The 19,537-nt window shown below is 41.0% G+C and overlaps 1 protein-coding gene and 1 long non-coding RNA gene across 2 annotated transcripts; one reads left to right on the forward strand and one right to left on the reverse strand.

Annotated features, from left to right (window-relative positions):
- Window positions 1–257: 257 nt before the first annotated feature.
- On the forward strand, window positions 258–13,961 carry LOC115307384. The gene is made up of 3 exons (XR_003915707.1): window positions 258–493; window positions 10,113–10,185; window positions 13,093–13,961. It is a non-coding gene; the product is annotated as an uncharacterized LOC115307384 (long non-coding RNA).
- LOC103763927 (COMM domain-containing protein 5) lies at window positions 6,154–19,121 on the reverse strand. The gene is made up of 7 exons (XM_029959090.1): window positions 19,014–19,121; window positions 17,810–17,970; window positions 16,661–16,689; window positions 15,059–15,109; window positions 10,949–11,044; window positions 9,171–9,246; window positions 6,154–6,673 (listed from the first exon to the last, which is right to left on the reverse strand). The coding sequence occupies exons 1-7, from the start codon at window positions 19,042–19,044 to the stop codon at window positions 6,572–6,574; spliced, it is 546 nt and encodes a 181-aa protein (XP_029814950.1). The 5' UTR covers window positions 19,045–19,121; the 3' UTR covers window positions 6,154–6,571.
- Window positions 19,122–19,537: the final 416 nt, after the last annotated feature.

Consider the following 19,537-nt stretch of genomic DNA (forward strand, 5'->3'; position numbering starts at 1 on the left):
CGCCGGGAGCGGCCCCGCGCGCCGCAACGCTTATATAAAGGCGGGCACGTGACGGCGGCGCCGCCGGCTCATTGGGCGCGGCCCGCAGCGTTGTTACAAACCAGGCGGTTTTTGTAACGCCGCTGAGCCCCGGCCCGGCCCGGCCCACCCCGCTCCCCCCGCCCCGTGAGGGTCACCCGGCCCCTCAGACCCCCCTACCCGGCCCCCTCAGACCCCCGGCCGGCCGTGTGTCCGCCCCTCGGCGGGTGGGTTGGAGCCGCGCGGCCAAGGGAGCGCCCCGTGCTCGGAGTTCGGTCTGACCCGCCGGTGGGACGCGGGGCTCGCTCCCGGGCTCGGCGTTTTGGTGCCGCCGGTGACACGGAGAAAACAGCGGTTCAAAGAGGTTTTGAGATGCCGTTCCCTGCTAGAAGTGGAGTTGTAGAGCCTTGTACTTGCACGGTTAATCGGTCCCTTTCAGGGAATCTACGTAGTGCTGAAGCTATTTTGATGTCAGGTAATCGTGCTTTTAGAGCAACTAAGGAAAACATTTGAAGGAAAACGCTGTGTTTATTTAGTTTTATTGGGTTTATTTATTTACGGCATGGCATGTTGCACAGCTCTACCTGTCCATGCCGGATTCTAGAAAAAAGCACATGATGTATCTTTGTTTTATTCAAGACCAGCCGTGTTGACCGTTTGAATCTGCACATTCCCACCAATTCTTGTTAGATGAGAGGATCGCACTAGTTGTGTAACTGTCTGTGCTAAATGTAGCCTAGGAAGAAAATCACCTGTGCTACTATCGAAAAGAAGCAGTTGTTCTAAAAGAAGTTGTCAAATTTTTATTTTTTTTTGCAGTTTCATGCATATCTATAGTTACCAGAAATGTCCATGTTACGTTATATATACATACCCTTTCAAATGTTCTAAAAATGTGGGGCACTTTTCATGCTGTCTTGAAATCCACTGCAGAATTTGAAGTTTCTGAGGATGTCCTGTCACTGATACTACTTGCCTCCTCACGAAGCTCAAGGGACGGGATGAAGGAATAAATTTCCATTTTCCTACTTACAGAAGTGTCTGGACTCCCCAGATTAGACTGTGTGAGCTAAGCAGGTATTAAGGGACAAGCCCTGCCTATGGAGCTTGAATGGACAGGAGAAAAGATGGAAGAAAGGAGAGGCAACATGAGTTTTGTAAGACCTTGTTTAGAGAGGATACTTGACAAAGTTCAGATGAACTTCAAGATAAAAAACAACTTAAAGCTGCTTAAATTCTGGATCTTAACTTTTAATAATATACACTTTGAATTAATGAGTTCAATATCTACCTGTTGTTCTTAGGCAAATCCTTTAATTGGAAAAAGAATTTAAGAACCATTGGTTTCCATACTTCTTTCTGCCATCACTTAAATCATATTTGAATCTAAAGTATAGCACAGCCTGACAGCAAGTAATTCAAAGAAAGCTAGGACAGCTGAAGCACTTAAAATTTCAGTTAAGCAATGCTTCAGAACAGCTAGAAAGAATTAGCTTGGGAGTGTGGGGTTTTCCCACCAGACTCCAGCTTGCTAACATAGATTTCTTGTTTTCCAAACTTCCATGCAAGAAAATCTCATCCTATAAAAGAATAAAACCCTTAAGAAAAAAAAAAAAAGGAAAAATGCTTTCTTGCAGCCTTGAGGTCGGCAGTTGTCTCTATTGCAAAACTATAGTCTCGGCAACCCCTCGGTGTGTTATTTTATAACCATTGTCCTGAAAACCACTATGAGTCAAAGCCTATTCAAGCGAGGGAAAGTGACATAACCACTGGTTACCAGTAGCAATGCAGTGACAATCTCCCTATCAGGGATACGCCACCAGTATTTACATAGTTACATAGCAGACACTTAAAGAGATAAATCGTGGTATAAAGAGAGAGTTTCTAGCAGCACACAAATTCTAGATAGGGAAGGGGAATAGATTATCATAGAAAATGTAATCAGCATTTGCACTCTGAAAGGAACTTCCACAGTTCCTATTTGCAATGTATGAAAGCATCTGCAGGGCTGGCTGATGCTCTGGACTGAAACGAGTCTCAAAAAAGCACTGTGAAATGCACTTCTGGGAATTCTCTTCCACCAGCAGGGAGGTGGCTGGAACGTTTCAAGGGAAAAGGGAAGCTGTGCTTATGAACTACTCCTGTGGTGGAAGCTGTGTGCTTAGAAGGGTTCAGAACACAGACCCTTATCCCAGGCTAGAAAACAGTTAAGACCTTGTCACAGATGGCCTACGGGCAACAACTCTGTGACTTCTTAGGGGAGAAACCAGCTGGCTCTGCCTCTGCTAGTTCCTGGTATGTGTGTGGTGTTTGGTAAATGTTAGTACTTGGTGGGGTGTGACAGGTACAGAGCGACCTGTACAGTCACTAACAGCAAAATATTTTAAAGCCAAGATACTAATTTACTGTTCACTAGAAGTCAAACAACTACAAAATATTTGATTCTGACATCAGGCCTGGCTCTGCAAAGACTTTTTTTTTAGCAAAAACAGCTGTGTGAATTGAACATACATAATCTAGATATGCTGGGGTGTTTTTATATAACACATCCTGAAAGCACAGAGTTTTCATACATTCATACATATATTCATGGATTTGGAGCAGCAGTAGGTCATGAGGTATACTTGATTAGAAAGCAAAAAAAAAAAAGGAAAAAGGAAAAAAGCACCCTCCTGCCTACCTGCATTGTTCATGAGATCAAGAACAGATTTATCCTTCACTTAAACAGAAGAAGTTAAAGCGAGGAGGTGACTCACTCTGCAAAAGCACATCTCCCTTGTATGATTTTTCTACAAAGGGAGGTTTAATTTCTTCCTTTTAATGACAATGAGCACAATACTGGTCTCCTTCCAGCAGTTAATGGCTGGCATAACAGGCAGCGTGAGAGCATGACTACATTCTTCAGCCTTCTTCTGCATCTATAAACTGCATCAGGCTTTGAGACCACAAAAGCCATCAATAAACCTACATCTTTCCTCTCTCAAACACAACAAACCCAAGTGTGAAATTCCACCCCACCAGTCACGCTGACAAAGCTCCTTCTCTAGTGGAAGTAGGGATGTGAAAAGTCACATCACAAATACAGCCACAGATGGCTTTTTATTCTCAAGTGCTCTGCCCACACTGTAGTAGTCCATAAGCAAGAACAGATTTGGACTGATGGCCCTTGCAGCTGAGATAATTAAAAAAACCACCAAGTGTGAGGCCTGACCAGTATGTCAGGAAGCTGCACTAACTTACAGATAGGAACAGGAAGGGAAGACATATCAGTTCTTCTGGGTTATTTTGCCACTGAATCTCTGGATGACTTTTGGCAACTATCTTTACCTCTCCTTTTACATTCTGCCTGCTGTGACTACTCCTTCATGTACTGGGTGTCTTTGCTATCATACACACATAATTTACATTGAAAAGAAATCAAGTCCAAGTTCTATTTTAAATCTATTTTGACACATTAATCTTAAAAAAAAAAGTCATAATGTTCCATAAAATATAAAGGAAATTAAAGAAGAAGTGTAATGGAGAAGTTTATGTTCATATGCCATGGTTAGAAAAATAACTAGAATTCAGATGCAAACACATTATCCAGTTTAAATAAATGCAAGCACCAACAGAGAGAGCAACGTGATCATGGAGGGCTGTTTTTCAGGGAAAAACACCAACAGAGCCTGAGAAAGGTTCTTGTTACCTACTGGTCCATGAACTGTGTAATAAGAAAAAACCCCAGTGCCCTTCCCACACAAACCTCTGCCTGCCTAATTGATGACTGACTAGTGATCAGCTTGACAAGACCTCAGGACTGACAAAGCGAGCATCCCACTGAGGTTGTACCTTTCACTGCATGATACTGGAAGGGGGAATCACAGCGTGTCCCTGAAGCATAACCAAACCTAGAGTGGGCTGGGTAAAATAATTTCTGTTCAGCCATATCTAGATTCTTAGAAGGTTACTTCTGTTCTGTACTAGAATGAAAGGGCTACTGTCATAAACTCAGTGGAATTCAAATTCCAGAGTATTTTGATCATGAAGGAGTAAGATATTTCAGCGTTGAACAAATATTTAACCTGTGGTTTGCCATGAAGTTCTGAGATACCTAACTGTTCTTTGAAGACTCACATTTTATCAAAACTGAGGAATTATCCACTATGCACTCCCACTAGCCATTAGGGTGACAACTTCTGTTTTACTGGAAAGCTAATCTGTCAGAAGGAAAGCCCAGATTAACTCTTAAGTACAGAGGAATGAACATCCCAAGTGTTCAAGTACCCTCAGCATACACAGTAAACCTCCAATTACAACAAGCTCCTGCTTAATGTGTGGCAAGACAAATTTGAGACCAAGCAGTCCAGGGTCCCTCATGGTCACACAGTCAGGAAGCCTCTCCATTTCTGGAGAACATGGGCAATTGCTGTTACAGGAGAACAACTGAATTAATATATTCTGTCTAGAATGTAAAGGTATTAATGGATTTTTCTACTCTGACCAGTAAAAAACTACTTTGCAAATGCCTTGAGCAACAAATCATTTTATGCAGCATTCTGTTTGTCTGAAGACTTCACTTAGGCTCAGTTTGAGCTATCTTTGCAGTTTGAAACCTTATAAATCTAAACATCCAGAAGGGAAAGGTTGTAGCAAGGAAGATCATGATCTATGTTTTGTTTCACAGCTCGTGATAATGTAATTCCAGAAAGAAGACAAACAAGCTCCGCAGAGTAATCAATGCAATCCACAGTCCACTTGAAGGTATAGGAGCTAATTCTTTATGTGCTTTGGTGTTTGGTGTTCCCTGAATACAATAGCTAAGATGCATCATGGATCAAAGCTGGAAGTTATTGATGAATCCCCTACAAAGCAAATGGAACATGCAGCTTTTGAACAGTTTGAAATCGTGACTGATGGTTTATTTGAAACTACAGGACACGTTCTTGCTTGGGTTTTAAAAGCTTTCTGGACCAGAGCTATTCAGCTATCTTTAGACTGGTAGGGACTGCTGTTAAAGAAGTCTCCTCTTAAAAAGTGTGACAAATAAGCCTTATTACGCTTGTTGTGATTTTTAAAATCCAAAAGCCAAGTCATCCTTTCCTACACAAACATCTGTGGGAGTGTAAAAGGCCTCCCAAATCCACAATTTTAATTTCAGTAGTTTTCTGCAGGGGGTGAGGAAGATAAAGGCAAGTTCTATAGTCACAAAACATGAAAGAGTATGGGTGGTACTACTGAGACAAAACCCCTGCAATTAGCTAGAATAAGTGAAGGCTTAACAGTGGCAGTAGCATGTGCTTTCTAAAGTACACCTGACAGGCAGATAAAGCCTCCAGTTCTAGGATGCTGTCTTTGAGCCATTGCTCACAGCCTCCATATCTTTGCTGCTGGGGAAAACTCACTCGGGCAAGGACTGAGGAATGCATCCCTTCTTGGCAAAACTCTTAGGGACATACTTGTGGTCCCACAGCATTTAAATGAGACTTAAAACATATGCTTCGAGTTAAGGGGGTCCTTCTGAGGTTAACTCTTGGGGCAAAGGAATAACTTAGAATAGACTATTTCTGTTGAAAGGGAGGGGCCTACAATGACCATCCAGTCCAACTGCTGGAGCAGCTCAGGGAACTTCAGCCTTAACTCCTTTCTCGACCTGGGGGCTTGGATATCCTCACACCTGTGACTTTCACCCCAGAGGCTGTAGGCAGCCCCTCCATCCTGGGCTCTGACCTGCACAGGTGATGAGTCTATGGTGTTGTGGGCTACAAGATCACTGCCTCTCACTGTTTGCCATCACTGCAGGCCCAGGGGTTTCTGTCCAGCCATGTCAGCTGATTCCATTCAATCAAACATACAGGCAATACATGAAACAAGAGACAGGCATTTCCACTTAGAAACCCATGACATGACTGTTATTTAGCCCATTACGATCAACCAGATAAAGACCTAAGACTACCCCTTCCCACTTCTGTAATTCCATGGAATTTGTCCTGGAAGCTCAGCTGACACTTTGTTCTTGATCCACAGGTTTCCAATTTTCTTTCAAATTAGCCTTTAAATGTCTGTAGCTATACCTTAGTCACTCAGTGAGAAGCCAGACAACAATTTTACTTATGCAAAACTCAAGATTGCATTTGTCATACTAGAAGGCAGGAGTGGGTTTGTTATTTTATTTTTTATTTGAAGTATTGCAGAGCTTTCTTATGATACATACACATTGCTGGGGCTTCCGGTAGCAGACTTTCAAAAATAATTAAAGTGATGAATCATAATCAGAAATAAATGACTCTTACATCTATTAAGACAGTTATTTAAAAAAATGTTTTGATGAATCATGCAAAATGCTCGCAAACAGCATTATACTTTCTCAGAGATACATTTTTTGGTTTTCCTAAGTCTTACAAAAAGAGCTTGTGCTTTTAAACACTTGAATTGAAAAAAATATTTACAGCAGACATCATAAATGTCACATTGAAGTTCATACAGGCAAAGTGGTGATGGTCCCCTGCTCTACCATTCACAAAACACGCTGAGGGTTCCAGGTTTCTTCCACAAACTCCCAATTTAAAAGTGTTCAGTCTTGGATCTTCAGTATGCTCCTCTTCTCCAAATCATTCATTTCCTTCAGTATAAGGGCAACATTGTATCTCAATTCTTGAAACTTTGCAACTGGCACCTGAAACAAAATATTCAGTGTAGAAAACAGAAGACGTCTTAGGAACTTTCACTAGGGCATGCCTATGGATAGGGAACATTGCAGTGTCAGTGCAATCTCTCTTAAAATACGATTTTTTTCAGATTTAAGACAAAGGATTTGAGGTTAATAACATTCAGTTAATTCAACTAAATCCATGTGGAAAAGGAGAGTGGAAAAAACCAGAAATAACAGCTACATAGTACATTTTCTGTACTGCTTGATGGAAGAAAGGAAATACTACAGGATGTAAACTGAGGACTGCTGTGGTGAAGTAAGAGTCCTGGATTGGAAGGAAAAACAAAGACATCTGGAATGTTGTGAAGCCTACAAAATTCTCAAACACAAATTCCAGATATTGCTTGTCCAAACTTGCAAGAGAAAGGAACTGAGACTTGGGGCAAGAGCCTTGGCAGCAACCTCAAGAGCAAAGGGCACTGGGCAGTGTCTATATGTGGAAGGCACAAGACTTTGCTTGAACATACAAAGCATTTTCAGCTGTGCAGGAGACTTATGGACTCTACCATTTCAAGCCTGAGAAACCAAGTGGATGGAAATCTGTTATGTGTTAAGACAGAGATCCACACCTGAGCACAGGCACAGATGGTGTGGCACAGACTAACAACAGGGCAGTGCACAAACACACGTGCTCACAGAGTGCCCATCCCAGGCTAGCTGGTCCCATGCTGCTCTGCAGAGCTCTGCCTAATTTACTCCACTGCTTTGGCTACACCCAAGACAGCAGTTCTTTTGACAGAGACCCTTGTCATCCTTCTGCCTAGTGTAGCACAGATATCAATTATGTGAGAGGAATCCAACACTTGATTTGCATTTTCCACATACATCCGAAATGCATAAAAAGCCATCATGTCCTTTTCACTTTTGACATACATATAACAAGACTCAAAATGCTGCAATTCCCACTGCTTTTGAAAAAAATCTTCAGTTAGAAGTCACACTGTGATTAAAAAACCAAACAGAGACCAGAGTGTAACTTCTCCCTGTGCCAGACATATTTTAAAACTGTTCACAATAGAATTCTGGACTTACCATCTTACATAAGCCTTGATAGTTAGCAGGACATTCTGAACATGTCCAAATGAAAGGAAACCAGAGAGCTGAGGACTATATTTGCTTGCACATGGCACCTTGAACCAAAACACAGGTTTATCCCCACTAACTGTGGGAAGACCACTCATCAGATACAGAAATCGTGTTTACAGCCAAATCCTTGGCATTCAGAACTAAGCAGCAGCAGCAAAGAGTCAATTCTAAGAGAAGCACGTTGCTTGCTATCAGATATCTGCACTGCTGTGTGTTCTGGACAAACACACCTCCACTACCAAATAGCAAAGGGTCTTCCACAGACTTGCAAGAAAAGAAAAACAACTAAAATCAAACCAAAACAACCAGAAACAATAGCACCAAGATGAAGACTTGACATTATATGCCAGGAAATAAAGCCCCAGATATAAACAGTAAAGAATATATACTAGCTTTTATTCCCAAAAATGAAACTAACCCTGTTGTAAAGAGCTAACCTGACATCCATGGCATCATTTAAGTTCCATGGAAGATGTCAAACAGAGCTTATGGGATGCTCTGACCTGGACTGTCCAGAGTGGTAAATTTGATCTCCTGTGAAATGACACCCTCAACATTTTGCAGTGTAGCACAGATTTATGCCTTCCTCAACAGCTGCTTTCTTGCACAACATTTTAACAGTAAAATCAGTTCACCTCTTTCAACCCACAGGGCTTTGGTGCTCCTTCCAGACTACTACTATCCTGGGAACTGAAGCCAAAATCTGTACAGAGTTCAAATGTAACAATGCCTGCTGTGCACTGAATTCCTGTATGCACCACCATGTTATTTATAGAACAAATAGCATTTCTTTTCAAAGGTTAAAATTCCGGAAGAGTTTATGGCATCTTCTGGCAAGCCTTTAGGTACAGTGTCATAAATACTGCCACTGACTAATTCTGAGGTCAAAGAGGTTTGTTTTTTACTTTCTAGCAGCAAGAATGGTAGTGAAGAAAAAGAATAAAACTACCTCTGCCACAGAAGAGAATGTTATCATTCTCTGCAAAATGCAGGTTCAGAAGTGTATCGTACCTTATATAAACTACCCCAGTAATTTTCTTGCCCTCGAAAGCCACCTTCAGGTCTGAAGGTTACAGTTGATAACAACCCCATAATTTTTAATCAAACCACATATTGTGCAACAGTGTTTTTCAGTCATTTTCTTCTAAAAGATTAGATTTCAGCAGAATGTGCATAGGAACAAGGTATGAAATGATTTTTGTTGGTGTTTCATTATATATTGTATGCAGCTACACTGAACATGATGGATTCCAAAGCAAACCAAGCAATGGTAATGCATTATTTAAAAGAGCTTTAGTATTTTAAATAATAATTCAACTTTCTAAATAGAACTTCAAGTGGTTTCTTTTTTATTTATTATGGCAATCAGACTTACTTCAAAGCGATGAGCTGTCCCATCTGAAAGCTTCATCATCATCAGAATGGATGGTTGAAGTGCACGGGCCAGTGAGCTGAAATTATTTACATTATTAGTATTACAGCAGCAGCCATCAGCAGGGTGATGACTACAGCATTGCACATTAACCATTTTAGATGTTCATGTAGGCTTTACACAGAACATGAGTAATTTCAGTCTCAGAGTCCTTTACCTGTCTGGCTGGAAACTCATGAACATAAGAGTACTGTCCAACTTATCTCAGTATTGAGACTAAACGTTTCTTTAATACTGTAGCAACCACAAGTTTAGGAGCATTTTTGTTTTTATGTAATCAATTTAGTGGAACTATGATAGGGATGAGAGCTGACCAAGTACTGCTAATAATAATGCACAGTTTTCTTATGCAGTTTACCATCCTGTCCATCCCTTCATATTTTCAACTGCCACCTCACCTGGGGAATCAAGCTCTTCCAGTCTTTATGCTAAATTCGTGTGTTGTTATTTTATTTGATGACCCAAAGAAGGGAAATGAGTCATTCTTGTGCAGCTTCCATCAACTGATGTTGCCAAAGCCTGCTCAGGTACTGACAGGCACTACAGCCAGGAGCCACCATACCTCTCTGCAGAGGCTGTTGCTGCATGATAAACAAGAAATCCCAGGGGGAAGGTTAACTGGAAAGGAAAATAAGAGGAAGGAAAACAAAAAAGGATAATGTATTGCTCCTGTGCTGTTTGGAAAACAAATAATAGGATTTGCTTGCAGCTTGCAAGCACTGTGCCTGAGGATGTTTATCTGGACATTTTGCTCTCTTATAGGTATAGATTTTTTTTTGCAGTGATACCTGTGTGGTGCTTACAGCACTGCTTGGCAGAGTCACCTGAACTAGTAGTTTCTGGCCATTACAGTTTTTACTTAGGAGCCTTTTTTCTTGATTTCAGGAAGACAATCCCTGATCACCCATGGGACTATCAACTATGGCAGCAAAGAAGCTGCACTCTCTCCTTGATGCAGGTATCCATGAATGCAATATGAAGTCACTCATGCTAATAATTTACTGTACTAACAAATACTGGATCACGTTCTAATTTATTTCATCTTGGTCTGTCTTGGTTAGAACTAGACAGAGATCAAAACAGCACAGACAACAGGTTTCTGTGCCAAAGATACATCCCCCAGCTGCCTCTCCTCTGGCAGATGGCAAGAAGCCACTCACTGCAGGCACAGGCAGGATGATCACAAAGGCCTTTGATCCTGTTTTGTGAAAGAAACCAGGAGGTAGTACAATGACCAACTGCAAAACTATGGCAATGTAAAGGTGCTGTTCTGAAACCTCTCTTTGTAGAATCTGTAGCACACTGTACAGGGGATGTAAAGTCATTTTAACATGTGTAACATAAAGTGATAGTATACTTGAGAAGTTGCATAGGGGATTTCCCTCCCCCATTCCAGTGAAACAGAGTTTGCCTGGCTGCTTGAGGCTCAATCCATTTAATTTATTCCATCCATCTCTGAGGGCTTGTGGGTTTGTATCAGCTCCTTTAAGTTTTAAAATGAGACTCAAACTTTGAGTGAAATGTTAACAACAATAACATGTATATACACTGACTTCTATCCTGTTCAGAAAATTCCATCTGTATCTTACTGTTTAACGCTACACGCCAATCCCTAACAGCAAGATACATTCTAACCCTGTTAACATTTTTAAGAAGCCCAAGAAATCAGTTTAACCTTAGGTAAAACAACTTCCAGGGACATGCACGATTCTCTTTTATACCTTGTGGATATTGCTACGTCCACTCTCCACTTGAAGTCCTGGATACCTGGTAGCCTACTTCTTTGTGGCAGAGCTGTGCCTTCGGAAGCGGGACGCCTAAGGAGTAAATCAGTAATGGGAGACTGAAATGCAAATTCATAAAAGAAAAAACAATCTAAAGAGAAAATACGATTCCTCAGAACAAACCTGTCTGGAACTTGTTTCTCTCCTGCATCTGTCCTCATTTAGAGAGGTCTGAGTGAGTAGAGGTATTGTGGATTAAAGACAGCTACGCTCAGATTATCCCCTTTTCCTACGCTTAACTACGATCCACGTTGAAAAAAGAGACCAAGGGACTGTGTAATTCCAGTAAACTGATGTCACTATAAAGTTTAGTAAGAGTCACTGTGGTGGCTGGCATATCTATTATTTCAATTATATGCAACTGTGAGGCATAGAAAGGGACCTGCAAATGTATCTTTAAATACATGCAGATCCAACAGGAACAAGCAAGCAGGAACAAGACAGATGACTTACGCAAAACAGTTGGATAAGGTCACCGTATTTCTTCAGCAAAAAGCATCTAGTATTGTCAAGCAGAAATGTTTTAAAATATAATAACACTGAGTGTCTTTTGAGCGTATTTTGAAGCATACTCAAAAAAAAATAGCGGCTCTTGTTAATCCAACATAATTTACAGACTTTAAATTCCTTACATAATGTGCACTGCCAAGCCCAGCACAACCTTCAAGATTTTTGTCTAGTCTAACATGTAAAAAGCCAAGCACTTCATTTATTAGTCATATTGCAGTAAGAATTAGGTCGATCAAGCCCTAGTTTATTTCTGTAAGGAAATACAGTTGACAGTGATTAAACTTCAGATGATTGACAATCTTCAAAGTTGGAACAGCATCTTAAGCTCTGGGTAACCAAAGAAGCCAAATCTGACACAAACACATAACAAGCGTTCATTTTTAGAGATATATGCAGAAATAATTTCAGAATGAGGTCATTGAGCTGGTCCATTCAGGACTATGTGTTACTTACCATATTTACTTTTTTTCCTAAGCATCCCATGTCCCTGGAAGTTATTTACGGTACATTTCAAAGCTACTCCACTAGTCCCACTAAGGGTGGGATAAGAAACGTTACATCCTTTATCCATGGTGCTAGACATAATCTAATTACAGACTTTACATCAGAAGGGAATCCTCTCTGAACAAATCAAGGACTGTAGGAATGGCACTCTAACATCCCTACTCAGATGCTTGTGTGCAAGTTAGCTGGTGCCTTTAGAAACTGCCTGGAAAGATTAATGATCCAACAAGGCACACAGGACTGACAGGCTGAGATCCTCCAATGCTCCTGCTTTTCACAAAGATGATATAAGGAAGAATTTATCCTTCTGGTGGGGGCATTGGGTGGTGTCAGAAATGACACACATTCCTAATAGTATGGTAAAGGAATGAGCAAAAAAAAAAGTAGACCAGCTGGTTCTTACTGTCAGCTCCTGGATAGGAAGTAGGTCACCACAGCTGGGTACAACCATGAGGAGCTGGAGTCTAGAACAGTCATTAGCAGGATTAAACAGTAAGAACAGACCGTTCCCTCAGTGGAGAGCTGCAATAGCTTAATTTGGAGAATCCCTAAAAATAGCCACCCTGCTACCATTTCCTTAAGACATGCTAACTCCCATCAATGGAAGATGGTCCATTCAGTGTAGCACCAGCACTCCTGGGGAAGAAAGGAGTAGAAAAAACAGGAAGATGTTCTAATTAGCAATGGTTGGAAAGGCCAGCAATGGTGACCTCCCAAAGAGAGGTGAAGCTTCTGAATATTGTTGGGTGACAGCATTTCTGTAACCAAATATGAAGCTTTATTTCTGGTCAGGACTGCACTTCAGTGCCATTCCCTCAGGAAGAGTCACAACTTTTATGGCTTAGTTTAAGCTTCTGTCAGGACGTTCCCAGTTTGGAGAAGACTAAATTAGAACTGCAAGAATCCTGTAAGGATGACAGAATGTGCATAGTGGCCAACATACAAACAGAAATTATACAGGCTGTTAATAAAGCCATTGATTTATAAGAGGAATAGCAAAATGGAGCAGAAAAGACTCCAAAACCTATAGCCTGTAATTACATTTCATAAACACTCTCTACCAACAGCTGCAATATACTGTCAGCACACCCTGCAAAGGCAGAAGTCAGAACAAGTAAAGGACCATGGATCAGCCAGAGACCATCTCAACTATATGTGGAAGGGATGATACCCCTGGTGACAAGAACATCATCTGCTAAAGGATGCAACACAAGAGCACTCAAAAATGAAAGATTAGAGAACTTGGAGCAGCAGCTGACCTAACAAAACTAAAGACAAGTTCTGGATGGTTCCCTATGCACATAACAAGAAATGCCTAGCAGGTCACTGAAAAGGAAGGATGAATAAACTGGTATGTGTGAAATGCTGACAAATGGCACACAGAATGCACCCTCCTGGTAGAAACTAAAGCTACACTATTAAAAAAAAAGCAGTGCATTTATTATAACCATTCAGAGAGGGGAAAGTTAGAGCTATCCTTTCCCTTAAAAAAGTTTTAATTTCATGCAGCTATTTGATGGTGTCAGCGTGGCAAGTTTTTCTTTCCTTTCAGTCTATGTAGCTTGATGGAATTGTGGGGACACAGAAATACAAATGTCAAATTCTTCAGAGCTGTTGTTCAGTGAACAGAAGTCCAAAAATAGGATAAGATGCCAGGAAAAGTATTAAAAATGGATTTTTCTGGGTTATCTAGCTCATATTGAATTTTTGATCAGATGCTAATACATCTCTTACCATCACAATCATATATATTTACAACTCGGTAAGCAAATGTATGATTCAGTGTTACATTTAAGATTATAAAAGCAGATCTGTCTAGAAATCTAATCTGAGGTGCTCTTCTCTGGTCTCAAAACACAGAGCAAGATTACACTGGATAATCACAGCTTTCAAAATGAGAAAAAGCTAAATTTTCCAGCATCGTGATTTCACAGTAGAAAACAGACAATCATGCATGTTTCAAATTACATCTAAATTTATCTTCTTTTTCCACTGCAAACAATATTTCCACTTTGCAACCATGAATTTTGCATTCTTAACACCTATAATTCGAAAAGAAGAGCAAAGAAAAGATGAGAAGACTGAATTTATTTTTACTCCAAGAACCTTTAGCTGTAAGCCAAGATCTTAATCAAGGAAATGAAAAGTATTTTTAACTTTGGTAGCAGCATTCAGACCCTTGTAAGGGTAACTGAAATACCACAATTATGATTACCAAGATTCTATGCAAAGAATCTGGAGCAGCATTGGGTTAGTGATGCTATGTGCTGAGTGACCTCAAGTTTCAAGGAAGAAAGTTGTAATCATAGAATATTCTGAGTTGGAAGGGACCCACAAGGATCATTGAAGTCTAGCTCCTGGCTCTGCACAAGTTTTCCATATGCAAAATGTTCAAGAAATTTCTAGATGTAGAATAAGCTAAATATGATGGAGCAGAGAACCATTCTTGGGATTCCCTTTTTCTGCATGTTCAAAAAGCTCTTGATTTAGTACTTCCTCTGGAGCTACTGAGGGATACTGCTTAAAAAATGAATTTCACCTAGCAGAGCACTTGATATCTCACATGTGTCAAGTCACCCAGTGTGAACTCCCAATTCAACTGTACCTTAAGACTTGATGAATTTCTATCTGAAAAAGCTGCCATGAACCACAGCAAATAGAAGGCACATGTAGCTTGCCTCTCAACACAGCAAGTCTTTCACTGTTGCTCTAACTTGCAATGATAATGATGGCAAAAATGCTTAATTCTGCACTGCATTTTTCATCTGTAGGTATTGATGCATCTCACAGTCTTTAGAACATTATAAAAAATGCTGATCAGAAAAAAACCTGAAAATTGGCATGAAAGCCATTTAATGCATATATAGCCATGCATGATGGACATCATACTGTACTGAATCAAGATAATGGGACAAATCTTGTCTCAATAATTTAGAAAATTTTGCTGTTCCTTCAAGATGCGAGGGATTTGTGTCAGCAGAGCTCTGTGCAACCCTGCTGCCTGCACAATGTATGACACATGAAGACACCAACCTGTTACCAAAGACTACACTGGAAAAGTCCACAATGAAATCTTCTGGTATCCTGAAAGAGAAGAGCAATACAAAACAGTTAAGTTTCTTGTACCTATAATTATGTGGCCGTATCTAGAAAAAACTAAATCCATTATAGAACACAAAAGATGCGACAACATTTTCTCTCTTCCATTGCTTAAAACTGCCATCAGCTCTTATGTAAGCGTTTCAGTATTGATTCAGTTGGAGCTCTCAAAAGGACAGCCTGTGTTTTTATATCAAGAACCCTAAAAACTGTATTACATCTTCCTGTCCTACCTAGTATGGAAATGGTGAGTTTCAAAAGAACCCAGTATTTGCTTAATTTCTCTTGGTAAAGTCAAGAAAAATTTTACTGATGGCTCTAACAAGTGTAGAAGGCAGGCCAGCAATGTATGCTTTCAAAAATCCCAAACCCACACATTTCACTTTACTTTCACCTGAAGCATGATGAAAAGAAGACAGAAAGAATTGCTCCCTCAAAAGTAAAACAGAGGCCCTTGAAGCTAAGACTGCTTAGAAAAGGAGCATATCTAACATGAGGACTGGTGTAACAAATTCACACTTCATCCACCCTGTGCCTCTCCACTCCTTTACTATTCCTTTGACACTGGTGTTGCCTCACAAACAAGCTGCTGTCGATTTTCAGTTCAATAGATCAGGCTGTGAATTGCAAAGACTACAGAGCAAACACTCTCCATTCAGCCACATGGACAGTAATCTCCTACAGAGAGGCAAGTTGGACAAGAAGGAGAAGTAACTACTGCTGCTGCCACAGTTAAATCCTCACCATGAATCAGTGCCCAGAGACATTACTCATCAGTGGCTTGAGATACACAGCAGTGTATCAAAGGAAAATCAAAGGAAGTTACCTGTCCTAAAGAGCTTACAGTGTCTAATGACAGGAGAAAAAACAACTCATCAACTCACACAGTGGGAAGATGAAACAGCAGTTACTACGGCTCGAATTTCTAATGGAAGAAGGGAGGTTACACCACATTTTTAAATGGTGCTTGGATAAAAAGGAATTCTTTTTTTATGTTAACTAGCATCTGATATCTAGCTTTTAGGATATGATCTTCTATTCAGACATACTCTGGAGAGACTGACACAGATTTTGGCAAAGCCTGTAACAAAGGTTATGATTTCTTGAGAAATTGGCAGGAGAGATTGTAGCTGAACAAGGTGGTAGGGTTGGCCTTTCAAAGAAGTGAAAAAAGTAGGGCACTTCCTTAGCTTCTCAAAAGTTACCACTGTCTTACTAAACATGTTAAAAAATATTGCAGGGCAAGGTGGGGATGGCAGAGAGAAGGTCACTCACATTTGCATAACCTACATTACAGACTAAATTAGACCATTCTCCCCAGCATGTGAAATTCACTGCTCATGCTCACTGCTAAATCAAGTCTTACACAACACCTGGTTTTTGACTCTGGCTTTATGTGATGCTTGGCAACAGATGTATTATGTGTTATTTACAGGTAATTTTTATACCAACTTCATTGTGTTGATTCGGGGAAGCAATTACGTAAAAGTTATGAAAAAACAAATATTTAAAAAAAACAGGCAAAAATGGGCATACCTGAGCTCCTTCAGGTCTTCCTTAAAAGCCTAGAAAGACAAGGAAGGTTAAATTTTACACAGTGTAGCCTTAAAAAAATCATTTCTTACCTAGTGAATCAATAGTAGTTACTCTTTCCCAAAAGTTTTAGTCTCGAGTGCCAGTAGTTTTGAAATGACGGGTGACATATTGAGAAGAATTTTCAGAAGTGTTCCATCAAGCTGTGATTTAATTTTAAAGACCTAAATACCTTGGAAGCCTTTATTTTTCAAAATAACCTCTCTGCCACTTGTCTTACTTAGCTACCCAGAACATATTCTTCTTTTAGAGTAACTGTGTGCCCTTATTCTCAAATATGTTTTGCAGTAGCTTGTTTAAACTATGACAACAGAAAGGAAGTGCAAAAGGTAAGGTCTGAATACTAAAACCATATTTCCACTATGTTTCCTGCAATATGGGAGCATTTCCAGTATGCCTAAGTAAATATGAAACAATATGTCAAACAAGATAGAGGTGCTGGAAGCCCAGAAGTGATTCACTCACATAAAAATAAAATGAGAGAGGGAAAATATAAGGTCGAGGAACATGAAAAATGAGAGAAAATAGCACAAAAAAGGGATAGGGGTTGGGAACACGGCACGTGTCTACATATTCCCACCAAGCATCCTCAGCATAAGTGGAAACTGCACTTTATTCCAATTTCCACTATACTGTTCTGGCCATAAGACTTTCCTTCCTCTATGGCAGCAATATAAACAAATGCAGGCAAGGAAATATGAGAAATGATAAGTGTGGACAAAATGAGCAGTATATGAACACCCAGTGAGGGTAAGAGAGAGCGGTGACGTCTGTGAAATAACACTTTGCTATGGTTTCTTTGGAGGTTTTAATTTCAGAGTGAAAACAAACATGTACAGTAAACAAGATGATGAAGCAGAAATAGATACAGGAATCTTTTTCCCAAAGCTTAAATAGCTTTCAGAAAGCTCACTGTAAATCTACCCAAGTGAAAGAATAAGCTCTAGATTTTTAACAGTTTTTTACAACAACTTTGACTTGGAGTAACATTTTTATGTGCAGCTCCCCACCCTTGCAAATAGGATCTAGATTGTAATTCGTGTCTGATGCAGCTTTTAACTTATCAGGGCTCCAAGTACTCCCAGAACTTACTTCTTGTTTGAAGGTTGATATGGGGAGTCTCAACGCCTCTCGGAGAAGGGTATACATGCCAGAAATGAGGAAAGCAAGTTGCTCTTCTGAGAGATTAGCACTTTCTGCAATCAGCTTGACAGATTCCTTGCAGTCTTTTCCTTCCAGTGCATTAACGGTGACTGTGAATAAGAAAGCAAAGCAAGACCTCTTTAAAAAGAGGAAGACCTGGAGACTGTGAACATTCACATAAACACCTCTATGATTTTGCCTGACTTAATGTACTTTTACACCAAAATTAAGCCCAGACAGTCAGGCTGCCTGGCACCAATAGAGCTTTTCAGTCTCTGTGGCTCCTGCACTAGATAGCAAATATGGTTCAACATCTGTATTTACTTCTGTCCCAAATGACTCTGCCTATATGTAGCTTTATTACTTTCAATTATTATTATAAGGAAACCCTGGATACATTGCTCAATTTCTGACACTTTGCAGCAACACTTTGAGACTAACCAGATACTTTGAGTCCTTCTTGACTCAAATCAAAAAGGAAAACCCTGACAGGATGTTAGCTGAGAGAACATATCAGGGTCGCAGCACAACCCCATGCTGGGCAGCAGCTGCCCTCCTCTCAGCTGGCCACAAACAAACTGTGCTTTTGCTTTGCTAAACAACTCTTCCATTAATCCATGATTATTTTACATACCTTAATTTACTTAACTGAGCAACTCCTCATTCTGAGGGTCAAAGGTGCTTTGAGAAAATTCTCACCACAGGGAGAAGCGTTATAGACAAAAATGAAATCAATCATTGTCAATCTTACTGCCCCAATCTCAGCAAGAAACCTGCACCTTGAGGTTCCTGTATTGTCTCCTGCACATTATGAAGATGCCCACGGGGTCTCTGACTGTCACACACAGCCTGACAGTGATTGGACCACTGGCTCTGGAGCACAGGGACGAGAGAGGAATAACTCCAACAGGACTCAGCATGAGTTCGGGGGCCATCCATAGCTGCAGAAGTCTGTTCCTCATTCTCACGGTTGTTACAGAACTGTAGAGAACAACCAAGCAAGCCTGGTGCTGTATTTAACCCTCAGCTCTAACTTCCTGACGGGAAAGGCGATGGGAAGTGACACAGGAAGCTGCAGCCTCTCAGTTGTCACAGAATCACAGGATTTCTGAGTTGGAGGGGACCTACAAGGATCATTCAGTCCAACCCTTACCCTGCAGAGGACACCCCAACAATCCCACCATGTGTCCGACAGCGTTGTCCAAAAGTTTCTTGGGCTTTGTCAGAGTTGGTGCTGTGATCACAGTCCTGGGGAGCCTGTTCCAGTGCCCAAACACCCTAGAGGTGAAGAATGTTTTCCTAATATCCAACCTAAGCCTCTCCTGACACAGTTTCAGGCCATCCCCTCGGATCCTGTCACTGGCCACCAAAGAGATCAGTGCCTGTCCCTCCTCTTACTCACAAGGAAGTTTAACCGCAATGAGGTCTCCCCTCAGTCTCCTTTTCCCCAGGCTGAACAAACCAAGTGCCCTCAGCCGCTCCTCACACGGCTTCCCCTCCAGGCCCTTCACCATCTTCGCAGCCCTCCTTTGGACGCCCTCTGAGAGCTGTCCTAGCCTTACCGAGAGGATCCACGGCCTCTCGGGGACCGCGGCTCCCGCCCATCTACCCTGGCTGCGAACCCTTCCCGTCCCTGCCTGGGGGGCAGCGGGGACCCCTCCGCGCCGGGCCCTACCT

Source organism: Manacus vitellinus, unplaced genomic scaffold, assembly GCF_001715985.3.
Source record: "Manacus vitellinus isolate BGI_N305 unplaced genomic scaffold, ASM171598v3 scaffold_19_pilon, whole genome shotgun sequence".
Classification (NCBI taxonomy): domain Eukaryota; kingdom Metazoa; phylum Chordata; class Aves; order Passeriformes; family Pipridae; genus Manacus; species Manacus vitellinus.

Bases quoted from the DNA above. Each gene is read 5' to 3' on its own strand.
- LOC103763927 (XM_029959090.1), bottom strand. From the start codon at position 19,044: ATGGTGGGATTGTTGGGGTGTCCTCTGCAGG. The intron at 15,110-16,660 runs GTATGCCCATTT...CTTCTCTTTCAG, and splicing joins GAAGACCTGAAGGAGCTCAG to GATACCAGAAGATTTCATTG. The intron at 11,045-15,058 runs GTTGGTGTCTTC...TTTACTCCTTAG, and splicing joins AGTGTAGTCTTTGGTAACAG to GCGTCCCGCTTCCGAAGGCA.